The 21292-nt window shown below is 39.4% G+C and overlaps 1 protein-coding gene across 1 annotated transcript; it reads right to left on the bottom strand.

Moving 5' to 3' along the window:
- Positions 1-10401: 10401 nt before the first annotated feature.
- Positions 10402-11770, bottom strand: LOC149206054 (uncharacterized). Its single transcript, XM_089397574.1, has 2 exons — positions 11133-11770; positions 10402-10846 (listed from the first exon to the last, which is right to left on the bottom strand). The coding sequence occupies exons 1-2, from the start codon at positions 11768-11770 to the stop codon at positions 10402-10404; spliced, it is 1083 nt and encodes a 360-aa protein (XP_089253700.1).
- Positions 11771-21292: the final 9522 nt, after the last annotated feature.

The raw sequence follows: 21292 nt of genomic DNA, 5'->3' as shown, positions 1-21292 counted from the left end.
TCAAATTGCTAAAAAGTGGTGATACTACTAGGTTGAAGGGATCTGAATGGGTGTTACAACATCAATTGTTACAACATTTTCAATAGATTTAACATTGACAACTGTTATGGCATCTATTGTTACAACATCCGCTGTAATGGTCACTATTTCAGTAGTTTCAATAGTAGCAGTTGTTATAGCATCAACTTTTATAATAGTTTCAACATTTTCAACAGTAATGGGTGTTACAACATCAATTGTTACAACATTTTCAGTAGATTTAACATTGACATCTATTATGGCATTTGTTGTTACAACATCTGCTATTACAACATCCTATGACAACCCCACCCATGGTTCTATCATAAAATTCATTGTAAATATTTTTTACAAATATGTGAAATTAAGAAAAAGGGACTGAGTCAAAGGGACACAAATTTTAGAGCTAGGGAGGAGGATTGCTTGATTGGGAGATTGAGGTTTTCTTTTGGAAAAAATCTGAAATTTTTGGGACAACCATTAAAATCTGGTTGGTGCATGAATTAACTATTTGGTTCTTAAAATTGAATGGACTACAAGGAAGATACACATGCCCATGCACATGGGAACCTTCATAATGAAAAGGGACAAAAAACCAAAAGGGGAGCTATGCAATGCAAGAAATCAATAACGAAGTAGTAAATGCAAGCCAGGAAAAGAAGGCAAGGCATGGAATTCAAATTCATGCTAAAGGAGATAAGAGGCACAATTCGAGCAACGGAAAAAAATATAAATCTGGTTTGATCAACAGGAAACATAGAATAAGAGAGAAAAGAAGGAGATTGGCTCTCAGTTTCCCTAAAGGTTCTGGGTTGAGCTGTGAGTCTTTGGGGCCCTATACCAGTTTGGGGTTCCCTAGAGGATGTGGGTTGAGATAGGATCCTTGGAGCCTTGTAATAGCTTGGATCCCCCGAGGTTGTGGGTTGAGACAGAGTCTCTGGAGCCCAGTAATAGCTTGGGTCACTAGAGGATGTGGGTTGGGATGTAATCTCCGGAGCCCAGTAATAAATTGGTTTCCATGGAGGTCGTGGGTTGAGATAGCAGGCTCTGCATCCCTGAACAACTTGGGAAGAGGATAATCTTACAACAACATCAAAAGAAGGCATGATTAAAGGCATTGGTTACTGCATTACTGTTAAAATGGATCTTGGAGTCCTTGGAAGAGAGTGAATCACTGTGTATGCAGTTAGGGTGAGGAGAGAACATATGGAATCGTGATGAGAAGATGGAAGTGTCAACAAGCGGGATTGAGGAAGAGGCCCTCTGGATTCCATGTTTTCCTTGGTAGCTGGTGTTCTAATCCCTTAAGTAAGCACCCCCCTTAGAACCTGGAATCTGATTTGGGGGTGACAAATGCAAGTAAGTGTGGCTACAACTGTCTGTGGTTGGGTGGAGAATCCTTGTCTCGGTCTCAATTTCCATGCAAATTTGAAGATAAGTATATGTTTGTGTGGCTTAAATATTAATGAACTTATGATGCATTTATGGTTGAAATGGTTCAGATTCTTTTTGGACTCTAAAAATGTTGTTAATGTGATGAGCATGTGGATGCCTCTCTATGCAAAGATAGATTTATAGTTATGATAAATGAATGCACACATAAACACATATGTCACACCTCTGAAAAGATCAATGTTGACAAACAAGCCGAACTAGTGTATGCATCTGCAATGGAACGAAGTTTTGTGTTAAATTCTCATTATCACAGTTCATAACAGATACTCTGTAGCAGAATGTGTAATGTTTTATACAATAAACTAACTTGAGTCATGTTCTTGAACCAAGATCCTCTCTTGGGGTACATATTGTTTAACAACACATATGTAAGTAATACAAAGATGTCATGAAACACCATAGGTAGAGGAAGGATCCATAAGGATTTGGAATAAAAACATGGAACATTGGGAAAAAACACCCTTTTTATTAACATAAAATAAGTACATAAGAGACCATCTGCTTTGTAGGGCCTGTACATATACATGGATGTTCCTTCACTGGGCTATAAGCCCTTGAACCTACGCAGAAGGAGTTGAGTCAATGTTGGAAGGGTTATCCTCCCTTTAAGTGTAGGAATGGCCAAAACCCATGTAGGTAGGCTTCTCCAGCCTTGAATTATAAGCAACCTAGATATCTTCTGCTTGCATCAAGGTGTAGCTAGCTCGACCCCGAAAGTATTTGCATATCTCCATGGAGCTACTTACAGGCTTGCTTTGAAGCCTGAAACCTTTGGCATGTGGTAGGTGAGGTGGATACCTTTCAGGAGTTCACATGAAACCGGTGGTAGGTAAAAGTTTCAGGAACACTTATGCAAGTATGCGTGGGATTCCCTATCCGAGAACAGGAAATGCAGAAGTGCCAGGAACCCCTTGGAGTTGGATTGGCTCAAGATCAAGAGGGGTAGCACCATAGGGCACCTTAATAAGCCATTGACGTCGGCACCAAATATTCATGGTGATCCAGAGTTTCGCAGGAGCTCTTAGATAGAGCCATGGTCGAAATAACTAGCTCGGGGAAATTATGGCAGGGTCGAGACATGCTCTTACGACGATCGTAAAGATCCCTGTATGATGAATTGCTTAAGGAAGCGTAAAGATCTCTTAGTCGATCCATGGCAGAGATTGAAGGAAATCTTGATGCAACACAGGAGGGAAATCCTTAAAATCATAATGAAAATTCATTAAAACTTTACCCTTGCACCGATCTAGACCCTAGTCGTGGAGACTCTTCATTGGCACAACCAAATTTTTCCTTTAACGCAATTGGATGAGAAAGTGGCGACGTGGACCGAAGGTACAAACCTATAAGATTGCCTTAGAGGATTGTGTAGCGCATCTATGGGATTGACTGAGATGATTTTAGCAGGGATGAGTTGGATGACAAACCAACCTGGAAGTTCTGCGATTGGTCAGAGGTGGACCCTCTTGACAAGTTGGTGATAGGCTGATGCAGTGAGTAGAGGCCATTTCATTTGACAGGGACATATATATATATATATATATATATTTTAGGGTGGTTCATGGACACTGAGTGACCGCTACATCCATGGGAAAATCCAGGTAGATCAACCCAAAGGGATCTACCCTCCGGCCAAACTAACAAGGCCTAACCCTAAGGGCATTGAGGATATTTGACCCCGTGGCCTCCTGATAGGCGAGGTACTTAGCAAAAGGAACTTGACCAACTAAGCTATCCCTTAGGGTTTACACATACACACACACACATATTCAATTCAAGTACAGAGGAAAAAAAAATGTTCTACCCCATTCCTCTAATAGTATGAGGGGTAGTGTGATGTTACACATATTTTGTTACAACATCTTCTTCTCAATCCACTGTTATCTACATTTGTGCTTCTCAATTTGTTTTCTTGATCCCCCAAGTGTTGGTGTAGTGTTGGGTGGTAGAAACACCTCTTTGGTTGCCTTCTTTTAAGCTTTGATAAGCAAGATGAAATGGCTTTCTGCCCCCTCAATTGTTACAACATCTGTAATTACATCATCCATGTTACATCTGTTGTAATGGTCACTATTTCAGTAGTTTCAATAGTAGCAGTTTTTATAGCATCAACTTTTATAGTAGTTTCAACATTTTCAACAATAATGGGTGTCACGACATCAACTATTACAACATTTTCAACATATTTAACATTGACATACTTTTATGACATTTGTTGGTACAACATCCACTATTTCAACATTTGTTTCTCAATCCATTGTTACTTATGTTTGTGCTTCTCAATTTGTTTTCTTGATCCCCAAAGTGTTGGTGTAGTGTTGGGTTGCAGAAACACCTCTTTAGATGCCCACTTTCAAGTTTTGACAAGCAAGATGAAATGGATTGTTGTTACAACATCCATTGTTACCTATTTTTTTGCTTCTCAATTTGTTTTCTTGATCCCCTAAGTGATGGTGTAGTGTTGGGTGGAAAAAACACCTCTTTGGCTACCCACTTTCAAGATTTTGAAAAGCAAGATGAAATGGCTTTCTATCCCCTCTATTGTTACAACATATGATGTTATAACATATTCTTCTCAATCTGCCGTTACTTATGTTTATGCTTCTTAATCTGTTTTCTTGATCCCCCAAGTGTTGGTGTAGTGTTTGGTGGCAAAAACACCCCTTTGGATGCCCACTTTCAAGCTCTGACAAGCAATATGAAATGGCTTGTTACAACATCCATTGTTACAATATCTTAGTTGTAACTTATTTAAAATTTTATTATCGTATGTGCACTTTGATATGATGTAATATGATTATTGTTTCATTTCATATTTTGTAATATTAGATATATAACAAAGAAATTAATTATTGCATGAAATAAACAGTAAGTTTTCATTCTAAATGTTTTTTTTTGTTTGCAGAACAAGGATATTCCAAAATATCTAAATGATCCTCATCACATAGATCTAGATCATGTTGGGCCTGATTCTAAGATGGCAGATGATGCTCATGATGACATAGGTACAAATGAAAACGAGGTCGATGCTAATACAAAAGATGATGATGATGATCATGATGCAATTGTTGGTAGCAACTAGTGACATTCATGATCATATAGACTACATCATGGGTCATTTTTGATATATTGTTATGATGCCGATTTTAATGGTTACTATCATATGTCTTATTTTCATGGCTTCCTGTACCATAATATTGAGGTGCATATTTTTTACATGTATCATTTTGACTTATGTCAATTTTTGGACATGAATAATTTTCACATGTTTTTTTTTTTTTTAAATGAACGAGTATATTTCTATTAATCAAATTGGAATTTGGCAAATTCCATTACATTCAAAAGAATCAAAATTTGTAGAGTCCTCCAAAATTTCTCTGACCAGTATGTTTGGGTATGCAATAATGTTTTTCCTAGATTTAATACATCATTCTTCTTGTAATTTCTCCAAAATACCCCATTAATACTTACATACCTACATAACATAATCTACCTATTACTAGGAAGTTAACTACCCGGTTCCCTACAAATTATTCAGGCCATGTTACTCCATAACAACCTTATCCGCTTCTTCCTGCTGATCGAGAAGCACAAGAGGGAGAGCCCCTCCCTCACCAATCACCATATCCTGTTCACTCACTGAGGCCAAATATTTATTTTAACACTGAAACAACTACAATCTCCACCTTGACCTCAGAGTTCTCCACCTTGTAATCAATATTTTCTATCTTGGATATGATTACCTCCACTACCGCTTGCACAATTTCAACATATTTTTTCAGACCTTCCAACTGACCCATTACTAGGGTGAAATGAGATCGAGCCTCAGAAATTATTTTCCCACCTATCCTGGAGATCATCTCCTTGATTTCCTACTTGAATGCCCAGTCAATCTCATATGGGGAGCCACCAACACCATTTCCTAACAAGGAGGCCATCTCTTCGGCTCAAAAAGAATATATGGAGAGCCATTGTGTGTGAATTCTGCACAACCATCCTCTTATAGCCAGACTTAACTCCAAAATGATGGTGGGGGAGTCCCTTTGAGTTTAATGTTGTTCACATTCATTGCACACCCTGCAAACAATTGCAAATTCATTGCTTCTTGGTCTGGACCATAAACACACACGGTTGAATTGAGATGTTCTTCCTTGGCCACAAAAATATCAAATCCCTAACTGTTAACTTGCCTTAATTCTTTGCAGACGACATTCAAACTGTCCACATGCTTAACACTAATCCTCACATTTAACCCTCTATTGGATGAATGGCTTGTCATTTTTCTGGAGCAATCATCGATGAGATTTTGTACCTTGAAATGACTACCAAATTTATCCAGCCTGTCATTTAGATTATCCTCAATTACCCTTAAGCATCTTGAGATCCTAGAGTTATGAAAAACCATGGTTTGTGACATATAGTTGTTCCATCGCCCTCCTACATCAACTCGCCTTGAACCAAATTGTCGCCTTTGTTGGCTTGATCATCCACCAAAGTGTTTTTCTCTCTCTTGATATGATAGAACTCCGAAATTTCAAATTTATCCATGATCAATTGGATTCTTTGTAGAGTTGGTATTGTATTTGGGTCCTTGCAATGATTCAATTTGATACATTTTCGAATTGTAATGAGAGAGTCTCCAAATACACTTAATTGGAGGATTTCTTCAGCTGTTTCCAGCTTGAGCCCTTGCCATAGCCCTAATTCTTCTGCCCGATTATTCGAGGCGAATCCAAGACCCAACAATTTTTTTTTCAAATTTTCCACGAGGGAAAAAAATAACCCTCTTTCTTTTGCCTCCCTCCATTAATCATTTTCACATGTTATTGATCTACTAGTACATGTGAATTTAACTTGTTTTATTTATAATATGATGATGATCTTGTCAGTATTGAATCATCAATTTTTATATGTTGAAAGTGGTTGATGATTTGGATGTATATTTATTACTTATCATGGTTTTGATTTATTGTTGATGATGGATGCTGTCAAATTCATTTAAATTGTAGATATTTGACTCACTTGTTTCAATTATAGATGATGATCATGTTATAATAATTATGTTGTTATTTTATATATACTAGATGTTGTAGATTTTATTTTGATGGATACTTAATAATTATAATGATGTTGTTATTTTGTATGGATATCTGTTTCCCTAAAAAATCTTTATAAATGTTATCCTATAAAATATTTCAAATGCATTCATATGATGTATAATCATATAACTTATTTAAGAGACATGATATATTTAACTAATTAAATTGAAATAAAACATATTAATTTAACTATATGCAAAACAATAATAATTTTTTGGAAGAAAAAAAGAAGTAACAATGGAAGCAAAATTGGAGGCCACACTAGAAGCAAAACTGGAAGCTAAACCAGAAACCAAATTGGACGTACCTCCTGACACTATTTCCGATGCTTGGAAGCAAAAAAGGAAGCAACAACACAAGCCAAATTGGAAGCCACACTAGAAGCAAAAATGGAAACAAAATTGGAAGCCACATTAGAAGCAAAACTTAAAGAAAAAATGGAAGCCACACTAGAAGCAAAATTGGAAGCCACACTAGAAGCAAAAGTAGAAGTCACACTAGAAGCAAAATTGGAAGCCACATTAGAAGAAAAATTGGAGTAGAAGGAAAACTGGAAGCAAAATTATAAGCAAAACTGGACGTTAAACTAGAAGCCAAACCAAGATCCAACTTGAAAGCAAATCCTGGCACAGTTTCCAATGCTAAAATGGTGCTATTATCGACTCTGTTCTTGGCACCCTTTAAGATGCTATTCTTTTCCACTGGAAAAATTGTTATCTTTCATTAACTTTGAAAAATTACATATTGTAGATGCAGGATGCATATGCTAGTATCTGTCAGCCTCTGAGGGCTCAGAAGAAAATATTTTTATTTTTATTTATTTTTATTTTTATTTTTATTTATTTATTTTATTTATTTATTTTATTTTATTTATTTATTTATTTTTTTTATTTTATTTATTTTTTTTTTTTTTTTTTTTTTTTTTTTCAGTATATTTACCAGAAACATCACGCAGGATGTTCATATTCAGTCCTTCTATTTTATGTGCATATTTGCCACGCAGGGCCATATATATATTCTATCCAATATAAACAAAAAAGCTGTACAAAATTTCAAAAAATATCAGATATTCAGTTCATGGGCTATCAACCCTGTGGTAATGTGGGTCTATGTAAGGTCGATGATAGTATTGGTATGCATTTGACCCACGTTGTTCCTGGATCATCCACTCTCCTCTGGGAAGTATCGTGGCCGCCTTGGATAGCTCGTCAGCACTGCAGTTATGTTCCCTGTAGATATGATTGCAAGTGATATCATTAAAATGAGCCTTAAAAATATTTATTTCATCCAAAATATTACTGAGTGTGTGAGTGTGACAAGCAGTAATATTATTGAACCAGTCTATAATGATCTTCGAATCTCCATATATATTAATGCTCATGCAGTTATGTCCCAAAGAAAAATGCATGAGGTGACGAAGAGTGATGAGTTCAGCAAAATTGTTTGTGCCAACCCCCAAACCCATCCGGACTTTGTAATAATGATGTTCACTAATGTATAGGATGAAACCACCTCCGCACCCCTGCTGTTGAGTTGCGCCATCAAAATATGCCCAAGGGGTATTTTTATCAATATGCGGAGGGGCATGTGGCCTGTGGGTTCGAGGTTGGGGAGGCTCAGGCATCTCGTTGAAAGCCGATATAATACATGCTGCAGTGTGCGGCCAACACACAGGTTTGCTGTCAAAGATGTTGCGATTCCGGGCCAACCAGAGATACCAACTGATAATCAAAGGGAGACTTTGTATTTTTGATCCTTTATGCCGGTGATACCAGCTTTCCCAAGCTCTGTTAATGTCTTCGCCTTCCCATGAGCCCGTGAAACGAATAGAAGAGGAAATATTTTTCCACAGGTCCATCAGGGCTGTACACTTCAGAAAAAGGTGTGATGTCGATTCCGCTGCTCTTTTACATAGTGTACACCAGGTAGGCCCGTGGATAGATCGGTGCATGAGATTTTCACCAGTGGGGACTTTGTCTTTTAATATGCACCAGAAAAATAGTCTGATCCGAGGAGGCGCTGTGAGTTTCCAAATTGCCTTCCACCAGAAAGTAATCAAATCCGGAACTTTGTGTGAAATCAGTGCTAAATAGCCCGACTTTGGAGTGTATAAACCGCTGTCAGAATGATGCCATATGAGTTCATCCGGGCCCTCTTTGATCCTAATGTGTGATTCAGAAAGAGCAGTAATATAATCATGCCATTCTTGGTGCCAACATTGTGGTAGATCAATCTGTTGTGCAGATTTCCATCTTTGTGCAAAAATGGTAGAATTATGAGGGTCCGCAATGTTAGCTAGGACCTTAATCTCTTGGGAATGTAGATGCTGAATGAGATTTCTGGATAACAGATGTCTGCCACCGCTTCCATTCCATGGATCTAAACCGATGCGTGCCATAGATCCATCGTTTATTCTCCAAACCAGATTATCCCTGATGAGAGGCAGTGAGTGAAGAAGTGCCTTCCAGACAGATGAATTTGGGCCAATTAGGAAGCCGAATCTAATCCATGATATTCTGAGGCCAAATGTATTTGTGATATGAGATGGTAGTCCAAAGATTCTGTCCAGTTAACAATGTCCACCCCATTTTTGCAGCTAGAGCCTGTGCAAATAAAGGAAGATCCTTTAGGCCCCAGCCTCCCCATTTTTTGGGCAGCGCTATCTTGTTCCAGCCAACCCATGCAAATATCCGTTTATCCTGGTTCCCATTCCATAGATATCTGTTACAGATTTGGTGTAGCCTGGCCAAGATGCTTCTAGGAATCCAAGCGAGTGCCATCCAATAGACAAGCATGGCCTCAAGTATAGATTTAACTAATACAAGTCTACCAGCTCTGGACAAATATCAGTGACTCCATAAGTTGAGTCTTTTCTCCAGTTTTGTAACGAGCCAAATCCAATCAGCTATTTTTTGGCTGATAGGCTTGATCCAGAACCCCAGGTATTTAAGACCCCGATCTAGTGGATTGATGCAGTATGGGAACAAACGGTGAGCAAAATGAGTCTCATGGATGGAGGTTCGGGTGAAAGTGATGGTAGATTTAGAGTGGTTTTCTAACATCCCAGTGGCAGATGAGAAAAGAGAGAGGATATTTGAGAAGGAGCGGGAATCCCTGATACTACCATCAAGAAAAATAAGGACATCATCCACGAAAAGCAGATGGGTGAGAAAACAGTCGTCAGATATCTTGAGACCACAGAGATCACCATCTCTCTTAGTTGATGCAATCAATCAACTGAGACCATCCATGACAATCAAAAAAATGAGAGGAGAGAGGGGGCATCCCTGTCTGAGACCTCTTTCGGAGTGGAAAAAATGAGATGCAGACCCATTGATAAGCACACTGAAAGTGGGGGTGTGATACAGGCCATGATCCAGGTGATGAAATTGTGGGGGAAGCCCAGATGGATAAGAAGCATATTAATGTAAAGACAACTGACACGATCAAATGCCTTTGCCAAATCAATCTTTACGGTGATGGCCTTTTGGTGTCTGGTCCAGATAGTATGAATGGCATCCTGGGCCGAGCCAATAGCTTCATGAATCTGATGATGTTCGTGAAAGGAAAATTGTTGAGGGGCGATATGACGGGACAGGATAGGGCGGAGATGATTTGCAATGATCTTGGAGATGATCTTATAAAGACAATTACATAAGAAAATGGGTTTGTAATCATTGAAAGAGGATGGGGAGTCTGATTTTGGAATAAGAGCGATAAAGGTTGAGTTAATGGCATTATACAAAGTCCCAGATATTCTGCATTCCTCCACTACCCTCAGCAGATCTTGGCTAAGAAGCTCATAGAAAGCAAGGTAGAATTCGATGGTCTAGCCATCTAGACTCGGACTCTTATCCTTTTTGAACCATTTTAAAGTGCCCTCAAGCTCTCCAGGTGTCACAGGGTCGAAAAGTGCCACAACCTCATCCTCATTTACAAATCTGGGGAAGTGTCCAGCAATATTAATAATATCAGCAATATTCGAACCCGAAGGATTTTTGTAAAGGTTCTTAAAATGAGTGGAGCCAAGGTGGGAGAGCTTGTTAAAAGTATCAGCCACTCCTCCATCTGGTATAGGAAGATTCCATATGGTGTTTGTGACCTTTTTGCCTTTAGCATAGTTATGAAAAAACCGAGTGTTGTCATCCCCTGCTTTCAACCATATAGCTCTGCTTCGAAGACGAATAGATTCCTCTCTATCCTTTAATATCTGAGATTTTCGATTCTCAAGCTCCACCAGGTGTGATTTGTCTTCAGTAGTGTTAAACCCCAAACTTCACTCATTGAGTAGGGAACAAAGTTCTGATTCTATGTGCAAAAGAGTCGAATTCTCCCTTTGATGTTTTTCTTTGGCCCAATTGATGGAGAGGTGCTTGAGCTTGGATAGATTGGAACAAAAGCCTTTTGCCAAGGTGTCTGATCTATCGATTGGATTTGCAGCCCAAAACTGTAACCATACGGACATAAGATGGGTCTTGAAGCCAGACATGATTAAACTTGAATGGGGCTTTTGGTTTATAGTGGGGTCCCAAGATCTCCAGATATATAGGGGAGTGATACGATATGCCTCCAGCTCCTACCCATTGTTTGTAGTGATGCAGCTGCTGTATAAGGGACCCTTTCATGATGAATCTGTCTAGTCTATGGGCAAGGGCAGCCTCACCCACCCTTCTGTTCCTCCAAGTGGGGAGAGGTTTGTTCATAGGGACATCTATCATATTAAATCGCTCAAGAAGATCAGTCATAAAGCCCGTGATTGAGTCCACTTGGGCCATGGATCCCCAAGATTCACCATAACCTAGGGAGAAATTGAGATCACCCCCAATAATGATATGATCAGCTGAGAAAATGGAGAGGCCAAGCAGGTGCTGCCAAAAATGCTCCCTTTGTTGACATGGACCGTAGATGTTAATAACCCTAAGGTTGGTCCCAAGATCTGCCGAAAAGAGATCTAATCCCATAAACCCATGACCTCCCCAAGATGCTTGAACTCTGATGGATTTGGGGTTGTATCCAATTGCAAGGCCACCGGATCTCCCTGTAGAATCCATAGCCGAAAAAATCCAACCTGGAGAAATAGAGGTTAAAGTGTCGGTGATGAGATCAGCCGGGCCTAGGGTTTCTTGCAGCAATATAATGTCGACAGGTTCAATCTCAATCAGTCTGCGTAGGGCTAGTTTCTTAGAGGCACTAGCCATGCCCCTGCAGTTAAAGGAAAGACATTTCATGGGGGAAAGCTACCAGGGGTGTTCACTGCTCTAAGAACCCCGTCAAGAGTAGATTGGCGGCTAGAGGCGACTTCAGCTCCAGCACATCTGATAGCTTTTGATAGGTCAGATTTTCTCCCCCGAGAAGTCAGAGGGGCTGTACCAGGTATGGAAAGACCCAATCCGGCAAAATGCACCGGGGAGCCTCGAGATAGTAAACGAGGACGAAGATTGTAATGATGAGATTTTGAACCCCTAGACGAAGATGGTGAAGAGGAGGATGTGGATAATGAATGCAAAGAGGGAGCAGATGGTGCAATGACAGGGGAGGTGGACAAAGTGCAATGTGCAACAGAGATGGACGGTGCATTCAAAGAGGGACAGAGAGTAATACAAGAGAAAGGAGGAGAGAGAGATGTACCCGAAGCTTTGGCGGCTTCTGCTGCTGCCCGAGACCTGGTGACTGGCGGCGAGAGAGTTCTGCGGGCCTCGTCCACTGCCTTATGAGAATTGTTGGCCGAGTGAGTAGGTCCCGGTGCAGGTGAACGCTGGATAGCCGGCGAGACGGTCCTGGAAGGTGCAGTGGATGATATAGGGGTATCCTCTGGTTTCTTGTTAAGGGGGCAGTCCTTGAATATGTGGCCCACCTTGTGGCACCGTCGACATCGAAATGGAACCCCTTCGTAATCCAGAATCTGTATCCTGGTGTATTTCCCCCAATGCAAGGTAATCTTCTCCTCCAAACCCTCGCGAGTATCCAAGTGTACCAGAATACGAGCAAGGGTTCTATTCCTTGATTCCACAAAAGTGCGGTCATGGTCAAGATATGTCCCAAGGGCATTCCCTATACGAATGAATACCTCCTCACACCAGTACTGTAGAGGGAGCCCTGGCAAGCGAACCCATAGTGGACCGGCCCCAATTTGTTCTCGCTCAGGGTCAAAAAGAGGGCTCCATCTCTTTAATAGGACTGGCGCCATCTCAATGTGCCAGTATCTGGCGAGCACCAAGTCTGTGTAATTCTCTTTTGCAAAATGGAGAGCAAACCAACCTCTAGGTAAAACTTGAACCTCAGGCAAATCTTTGAGTATTCCCCCCTATATTTCCTTGACCCATAGAGTGAGTCGAGTGGCTGAATATGCCCTACCACGAACATGGCCGACAAGTATTGTGCTAGCCATGAGAGCCGCTTCCCCGATCGCAGAGGTCTCACCGAAATGGATCGAGATATCCTTTGAGGTCGATTTCACGCACTTGGTTTTTCTCTTCCCCGAACGAGGTGCAAATGGATGATTCGTCAAAGGGTCCAGGGAGCCATCCAGGGGGATGGATTTAACAGACTTAACCTTGACTGCTGGAGTCTTGAAACAATCCGACGGTGAATGAAGGGGGACAGAAGGGTTTGGGGTCACCGTAGGATGAAGACCTGCAGACGTCGAGGCAAAGAAGGATGAAATGGGCAGATTCAGGTCGAAAGAGGGCGATGGAGGCGAGATGGCGGACATAATATGAAGGGTCCCAGGGGACAAGGGGGGAATATCCAAAGTAGGGGGTTCAAGGGAGATAGTCCCGACGAAAGGAGGAGCTAAACAGTGCTCCGGAAAGGTGACCACCGGTGATGGGTTTGGCGGAAAAGGGTCCGACGGAAGATTAGGGCCGACTGCCGATGATGAGAAAACAGGGCGCCCAAAAATGACACAATCAGTTGCAGGTCCTAGGTATAATCAACCTCCTTAGTATCCATTGTATCCTCCAATATACCAGTTGAAGAAGACATTTCTGAAAACGACGGACGAGCCAGAAACGGGGAGGGTGGGTGCTAACTTTCGGCGAAGGGTACGCTGGGCAGTAATGGTAATAGGGTTGCAGTAAAAACCTAGGGTTTAACCCAAACCCTTACAGAATCCTACAGTACTCATCCTCGCTCTCTCTCTTTAAGTTCTACGTGCTATTTACGACGTTATTCCTAGTACTACTTACGAAATTATTTCTGAAGCAAATTTCGGTGCAACTCCAAGCAAGATTTTGGGCGCTATTTATGGAACTATTTTTCTAGTGCTATTACAAGTGCTATTTACGATGTTATTTTTGGAACAATTTCTGGTGCCAAATCTAGCGATATGATAAACATAGCTGGTCACACCCATTCTTGCGCTGGGAAAGGTGTCCAATTCGTTAACTAAAAAAATACTAAATTACGACGCAATTTTCTTGTTTTGTTGTAGCGATTGAAATCAATGCTTGTTGGCCTTTCTTTATGAAGTTAATAAGTGGGTAAGATCAAACTTTCCAATGATTTTATTTTTTCTGACAAGGTAAAGTGCCATCTTGATTTACTCATTTTTCTAAAATTATGACAATATAGGTCAACATAGGTTGGACCAAAACCTCTTCCATTGAGTAACAATATTGAAGTCCCCATCAATCAAGTGGAACTATAAATTATGAAAAATTTCCTATCCGTTTTGGGAAGAATTTCAATGGAAAAGTGATTTATTTCGTACACTAATGAACTTACTACTTTATTTATAAAATCACAGCATTGAACCACAAATATTCTCTGAACAAGGTAATTTGTCATATATATCATCTTTATTAATGGTTAATATGGAATCTAATGTAACAACCCACTCCATATTTACCCACTTTTACATGCTTACCAGAGAAAATGTGAGTTGAGAGTTACTATGCGTGGTCCAAATTCCAAGATGCAACTACGGAATTAGGGTCCAATTGTCTAGAATTGACTGCAAACACCTAGATACACACAATCACAATGTTATCAACCTAACTTTCCTCGATGATAATTTTCCCTGAGCTTAGACCACTCCTTGACCTAGATTACTTCTCAGACACACAAATACATGCCTGTTAGTGTGGCCAGGGGCCTCTAGCCGCACAAATAACCCATCCTTTTAGTGCGGCTGTGGCCGGGATCTCCTAGTTCTGACAGTGCACCCATAGAATTTGTTCTAGAAATTTAGGACCAACATCTAAGTCGACTGCCCATACTTTTCGATAACTATGTCAACAATATGCGAAAGTCTTCATGCTTTGTTCTTAGGCTTTGCTATGGCTCATGCTTTCTCAACACATTATTCATTTATAAAAACGCTTTGTGACTATGTAACCCATAGTTTGTTCACCGTTCTCATTAGTTTCATCATATGTTCATCAAGAAGGTTTTCTTCCCTCTCATAATAGATGCAATAAAAAATGGATTAGCTCATGCATCCATTTAAATTATCTAAGAGCTGGTCAAATCATGAAACATATCAATAACAAGATCACTTCATATAACCAGAAATACACCATGAATGTAGCATACAATTAAACAATAATGTAGCCACGACAAACCAATCACATAATCAACACATTTATATTCATTAAAGAAAAACACATATTAGCATAAGCATAATACCAACGAAGTAAGGGCTTCCACATTCCACCTGATCATAGATTGGGCTGAAATAATCCTTTCTTCCAGCCCAATCATCCCTTTGCCATATTCCAAGATTGAATTTGGGATTACAAGGGATAAACCAAAACATAACCAGACAGGGAATCTAGAGGAAAACTACCTCCACCCTCAAATCATAGTGATTTCACTTGACACCAAGTTCAAAAATCACCAAAATAAATACAATCTTGGATGCCTCAGAATTTCTTCACCATACCTAGATGATGTTTCCTGTGTCCACCCACCTATTAAGGGCTCACCCAAAGAACACTATCTCTACCCTCAACCCTTGGGATTTTCTTGAGATAACCTCAACTTGCATCCAAAATCTATTGGCATCTAAAGAAAAACCAAACAGGGAACCCACTACATCATGGCTATCTAGGAAATGACATAAGGAAAGGTTGTACATGACTTCCAATCGAGGAACATCTCCATGCCAATGAAAGAAAAAATGACAACAAACAAATGCATGAACCATGCATTCAAATCCCAACAAGATAATCAAACATGCACACTGTTACCTGCAAAAATCCTCCTACTCGCTACTCTTTTCTCTGCTCTTTTCCGCCTTTGCTAGTTGCTGTTCAAACCTTCTTCTTGGCTGCCACTAGAATTCCTCTTGCATTGTTTTCTTTTATTGCTTGTCTCTTTCTTGTGCCCAAGTGTTGTAACTTCTCTCTCTTTTTCCTCTTTTTGTCTCAAAGAGAATGCTAGAATGTTCTCTCTCCAATTTTCTTTACTTTTCTTCATTTTTCCTTGCATGCAAATTCTTTTACTATTTTTATCCTTTTCTTGTATATTCCTCTTCCCCACTTGATAAAGTAGAATTTCTTTCATTTTCATTTTTTTTTTCATATTGCCTCATGTCCTTATTGTCTTGTAATAACTAATTTTGCATTTATTGCCTTTTGCCTCTTGCCAATGCCAATTTATATAGCCAATAAATAATTAACCACAAGTGGATCCCATTGTAACCTTTTTCCTTAATTCAGCTTGGAATACATTTCCTATCACCTTGGTTTGATTTTTTCTTTTATAATGTCCATACATTATTTATTTACATGGAAATTTAACTCGGGGTTGTCACAAACCCCTCCCCCTTGGAGGAACATTGTCCTTGGTGTTCTAGGACTCTTATGACAAGGCAAAACTACTGAAAACATTGCAAACATACTGCTTATTGGAGATTTATAAGCACAATACGATTCAATATTTACAATGACACACACACACACGCATATTCCTCAGTCCCAAAGTGCTTCCATTGCACTTTAAATTGCTCTATTGTCGGTTTCGAAGCATGATATTCCTCTGCTATATGATGCATTGAGTCTCCCTATGGTTCCACCTGCAATACAGACCAATTAATCACATGATCAACATACCGTACATATCTTATAAGTAGAGAAACATGAAAAACATCATGTATTTTCACTAATGGAGGCCAAGCAAGCTTATATGCCACTAATCCAATCCTTTCAAGGATTTCAAAAGGTCCAAAATAACGAGGTGCCAACTTGTCACATGATCTAATCTTCAAGGAGATATTCTTGGGCTTGATATGCAAGTACACATGCTGTCCAACCTGAAATTACTTGAATACTCTATGTTGATCCACATAGCTCTTCTGCCTATCCTAAGCTACCTTCAATTTGTTTTTGATAACTTGCATCTCTTGCTCCATTTCTTTCATCCTATCAGGTACAATCAACACCTTGCTCACTGCATCACTCCAATTTATAGGAGTATTACAACTCCTCCCATAGAGAGCCTCAAATGGACTCATATTCAAGGATTATTTATACCCATTATTATAAGAGAACTACACCAATTGAAGATACTCCTCCCACTTCCTTTGCTGATGCATGAAATACATCCTCAACATATCCTCAAGGATCTTGTTGATGCTCTATGTCTGCCCATCTTTCTATGGATTATAAGTTGTACTGAAGGCTAGCTTTGTCCCCAAGCCTACAAACAATTCCTTCCAAAACTTGGAAGTGAAATTAGCATCTCTATATGATATAATCCTCTTGGGAACTCCATGCAACTTCACTATCTCCTTAATGGATACTTGAGCCACTTCACTAGTTGAATTGGTAGATTTTACTGCAATGAAGTGAGTTACCTTGCTCAACGTATCAACCACAACCATGATGGAATCATGCTGCCTAGAGGTTCTAGGCAAACCTGCGATGAAATCCATAGAAATTACCTCCCATTTCCATTTTGGAATGGGAATAGGCTGCATTAATCATGTTAGATGCTTGCATTCAACCTTCACTTGCTGACATTCTATGCACTTAGCCACAAAACCAACCACTTCTTTCTTCAATTTTGGATAATAATAGTAATTTTTAAAGATTGTGAGGGTCTTTTGGTACTTTGGATGGTTTGAGTAAGGATTGACAATGAATTCTCTCATTATGAGCCTTTTTAATTAATCATTATTTGGCACAAATATTATGTTTTTGAACCTAATTAGGCTGCCATCAGTGAGGTGATATTCCTCATCCCCACCATCTTGAAGAAACTTTTCTCTCATTTGCTGATATTTTTCATCAGGTTGTCCTACACTCTTGACCCTTTTTAGCAAGTCTGTTTTGTAAGAGCTTAAGATTGCCAAGTGATTCCCTTGAATCCTCCTACTAAGTGCATCTGAACCCTGTTTTACTCGCCTTTGATGTACTTAATCTCAAAGTCAAACTCACTAAGTATGGCCAACCATCTATCCTGTCTTACGTTCAACTTGGGTTTCTCAAATAATACTTGAGCTCAGTATGGTCAGTCATACATGTAAATTTTATGCCAAGGATGTAATGCCTCCACATCTTCAATGCATGAATGGTAGCAACGAACTCTAGATCATGAGTCACATAATTTACATCATGCTCATTTAATTTCCTTGACTCATAACATTCTACTTGTCGTTACTGCATCAAGACTCCATTGAGTCATTCCTTGCAGGCATCTGTGCACACCATGAAATCCTTTTCAGGACCTGCAATCCTCAACACTGGTGAATTTGTGAGCAATTGCTTCATTTGCTCAAAAATCACTACACATTGCACTATCCACTCAAATATATTTACTTTTCTTTGCAAGGATGTGATAGGATGGCATTTCTTAGATAAATCTATGATAAACCTCCAAAATAACCTGCCAATCCCATGAATGATCTGACCTCATTCACATTCTTTGGCATTGATCACTCCATTATAGCCTTAATCTTCTCCGGATCAACTGATATCCATTCCTTGGAGGCAATATGCCCCAAATAGTGTATCTGTGACTGGAAAAAATCACATATGTTGAGCTTTGCATAAAGCTTGTGCTCCCTCACCAACTATAACACTGCAACTAGATGTTTTTCATGCCCTTCCTCTGTTTTTGAGTATATTAATATGTTATCAACAAGCACAATGAAAAACTTGTTGAAATAAGGTCACAACACACTGTTCATTGAGCACATGAATGTGGCAGGGGCATTAGTAAGCCCAAAGAGTACCACTACAAATTCATAGTGTCCATATCTTGTCCTGAAAGCAGTCATGTGAATGCCCTCCTCCTTGATCCTTACTTGATGATATCTTGACCTCAAGTAAATCATGGAGAGCACTGCTAATTCCCTCAGCTGATCAAAGAGATCATAAATCCTTGGCAATGGGTACTTATTCTTGATGGTCACATTGTTTAATTTCTTGTAGTCAATGCATAATATAAGGGTTCCATCTTTCTTCTTTACAAACAATACATGTGCTCCCCATGGAGATACACTCGACCTTATGTAGCCCTTGTCCAACATCTCCTCTAGCTGTAATTTTAGCTCCACCAACACTGGGGTACTCATCATGTAAGGTGCATTGGATGCTTGTGTTGCTCCAAGTACCAAATCAATAGAGAAATATACTTCTTTGTGAGAAGTTAATCCAGGAACCTCCACTGGAAAAACATCTGCATACTACTGCAAAACTGGGTACCTTTTTAGCAATTCACTTTCCTTATTCTCAACATCAATGCCAACCTTTACATCATTTAACACTTGCACTGCAAACAACATGCACCCTTTTCTGTTGTTGTGCTTGGCTTGCATGGTTGTGATTAACCTTACTGAATTTGGATTTTTCTTTCCATGAAAGACTCTCTTTTCTCTAGCCTCATCCAATCATTTAATGGAATTCTCATAGAAATATACCTTGGGCTTGAGAATAAACAACCAATACATTCCAAATAGCATGCTATATGCACCCAAAGGAAGAAAATTCAGGTTTGTTGCTGTAGGCATCCCATTAAGCTCAAATGCACAAGACTTCACCCAATGGTGAACTATTTTGTTGGTCCTTGCATCCAACTTCAGTAACCAATATTTTGCATTCACTTCCTTGTCCAAATGACACTAATCCACCAGTTCAAGACTAATATAGCTATAATTTGATCCTGGATCAATCAAAATAAAAACAAGTTGATCACAAAGCTTACCTTTCATCTCGATGATGGATGCATGGTGGTTTCCCTATCAGTTATTAACTGCTGCATAGATTGAGGGAATTCTCTAAGGTACATCCCCAATTGTCCGCGCCTTTTAAGAACTATAGATATGAGTCCTGGAACCCTGATACAATGGAAAATCCTTCTTGTGATGGTCTCCACCACAAGTCTAACACCTCAATGGTTCTCTGCCACTGCCTTTATTCTGCTGCTCCATAAGCTAAGAACCACTTCCTTTCTCAGCTGCATTGAACTTCTTATGAGGTTCCATATTTTCCTTCTCATGTGCATCCTAAGATCTTCCTCCCTTCTTGAGTTATTTTCCTTTAGTATTTTCACTACCCTTCCAGTCATGCTTGAACTCAAGCTTGCACTTTGACTGTTTATAGAAATGCTTCAAGTTTCTGTTGGCTTCCTCCAATGACTCAGGCTCAACAAACTCAATCTAGTCTTTGAATGATAATGGAAATTCGCTGATGACCCTTTGGATATTTGCTTTCTCATCCTTGAGATATGGCACATATCTTAGTAGCTCTAGAAATCTAGTTGTATATTCTTCATCTGACATGGAACCCATCCCGAGTTCATAGAATTTCTTGGCCTTTCCATCATAATACCTCTAAGATAGGTACTTATTTATGAAGAGTCTTTCGTATTCTTCCCAAGTCAACTTATCTTCCCTATTTCCATTGACATGCTTGAATTCTTTCCACTAGATATATGCTTTTCCTTTTAGACTGAAAGTAACTATCTTGGCTTTGATATTCTTTGAGTAATCATGAAGTCTGATTTTTTTTCTCATTCCAAGTAGCCACGTGTCTCTATCTTTTGATTTGGTCATCTCACCATCAAAAGTAGGAGGTTTGGATTTCTTGAATTCCTCTGGAAAATACTCCTCACTAATCCTATGACGATGCTGGCAGTGATGGTGATGATGTCTCCTAGAATTAGATCTAGAATAAAATCCATGCATACTAGCCCTCTTCTTAGGTGTACTCAAGGATCAACCAATATTTATTGTATCATCATTGTCCATCCTATATGTTTTTGGAGATCGGATTCCATCTGCCCCATTAATCTTTTCTTCTTGTCTACCTCCATGACTGGTCCCAAGCTGTCCATGTTTTTGTAAATTTGAAAGGCTTTGAAGAATAACTGCATTAACCTAAACTTGATTTTCTTGAGCTTTTTCAAACCTCCCCTGGGCTCTAATCAACCACTCATTATAATATTTACAAAATTTTTATCTTTTCCTTCAGACTTCTTAATGTGTCTGTTAGATTAGGAGAGTTTCCCTCTCCATGCTTCTCAACTAATTTCTCTCGTTCCACTGATTTCTCTTCTGACATGTGAGAGGAGTCATATGAATTGTACTCAACCACTCTCCTTTTCATCTCTTGGCAAAAAGAAACATACCATTGTTAGATAAACAAATAAAAGGTGTAATCAAAAGCATTACCTCAATTCATTTCTTGTAAGGCTATTGCATCTGCACATGTCAATCTAGATTAGCACGATACATAATAATATCAAGAACATATCAGTTCATGCATGAATCAAGA

Source organism: Pinus tabuliformis, chromosome 1_2, assembly GCF_031772625.1.
Source record: "Pinus tabuliformis cultivar Carrire ecotype Pingquan chromosome 1_2, CPIR1, whole genome shotgun sequence".
Lineage (NCBI taxonomy): Eukaryota > Viridiplantae > Streptophyta > Pinopsida > Pinales > Pinaceae > Pinus > Pinus tabuliformis.
This window is presented reverse-complemented; position numbering and strand designations above follow the sequence as displayed.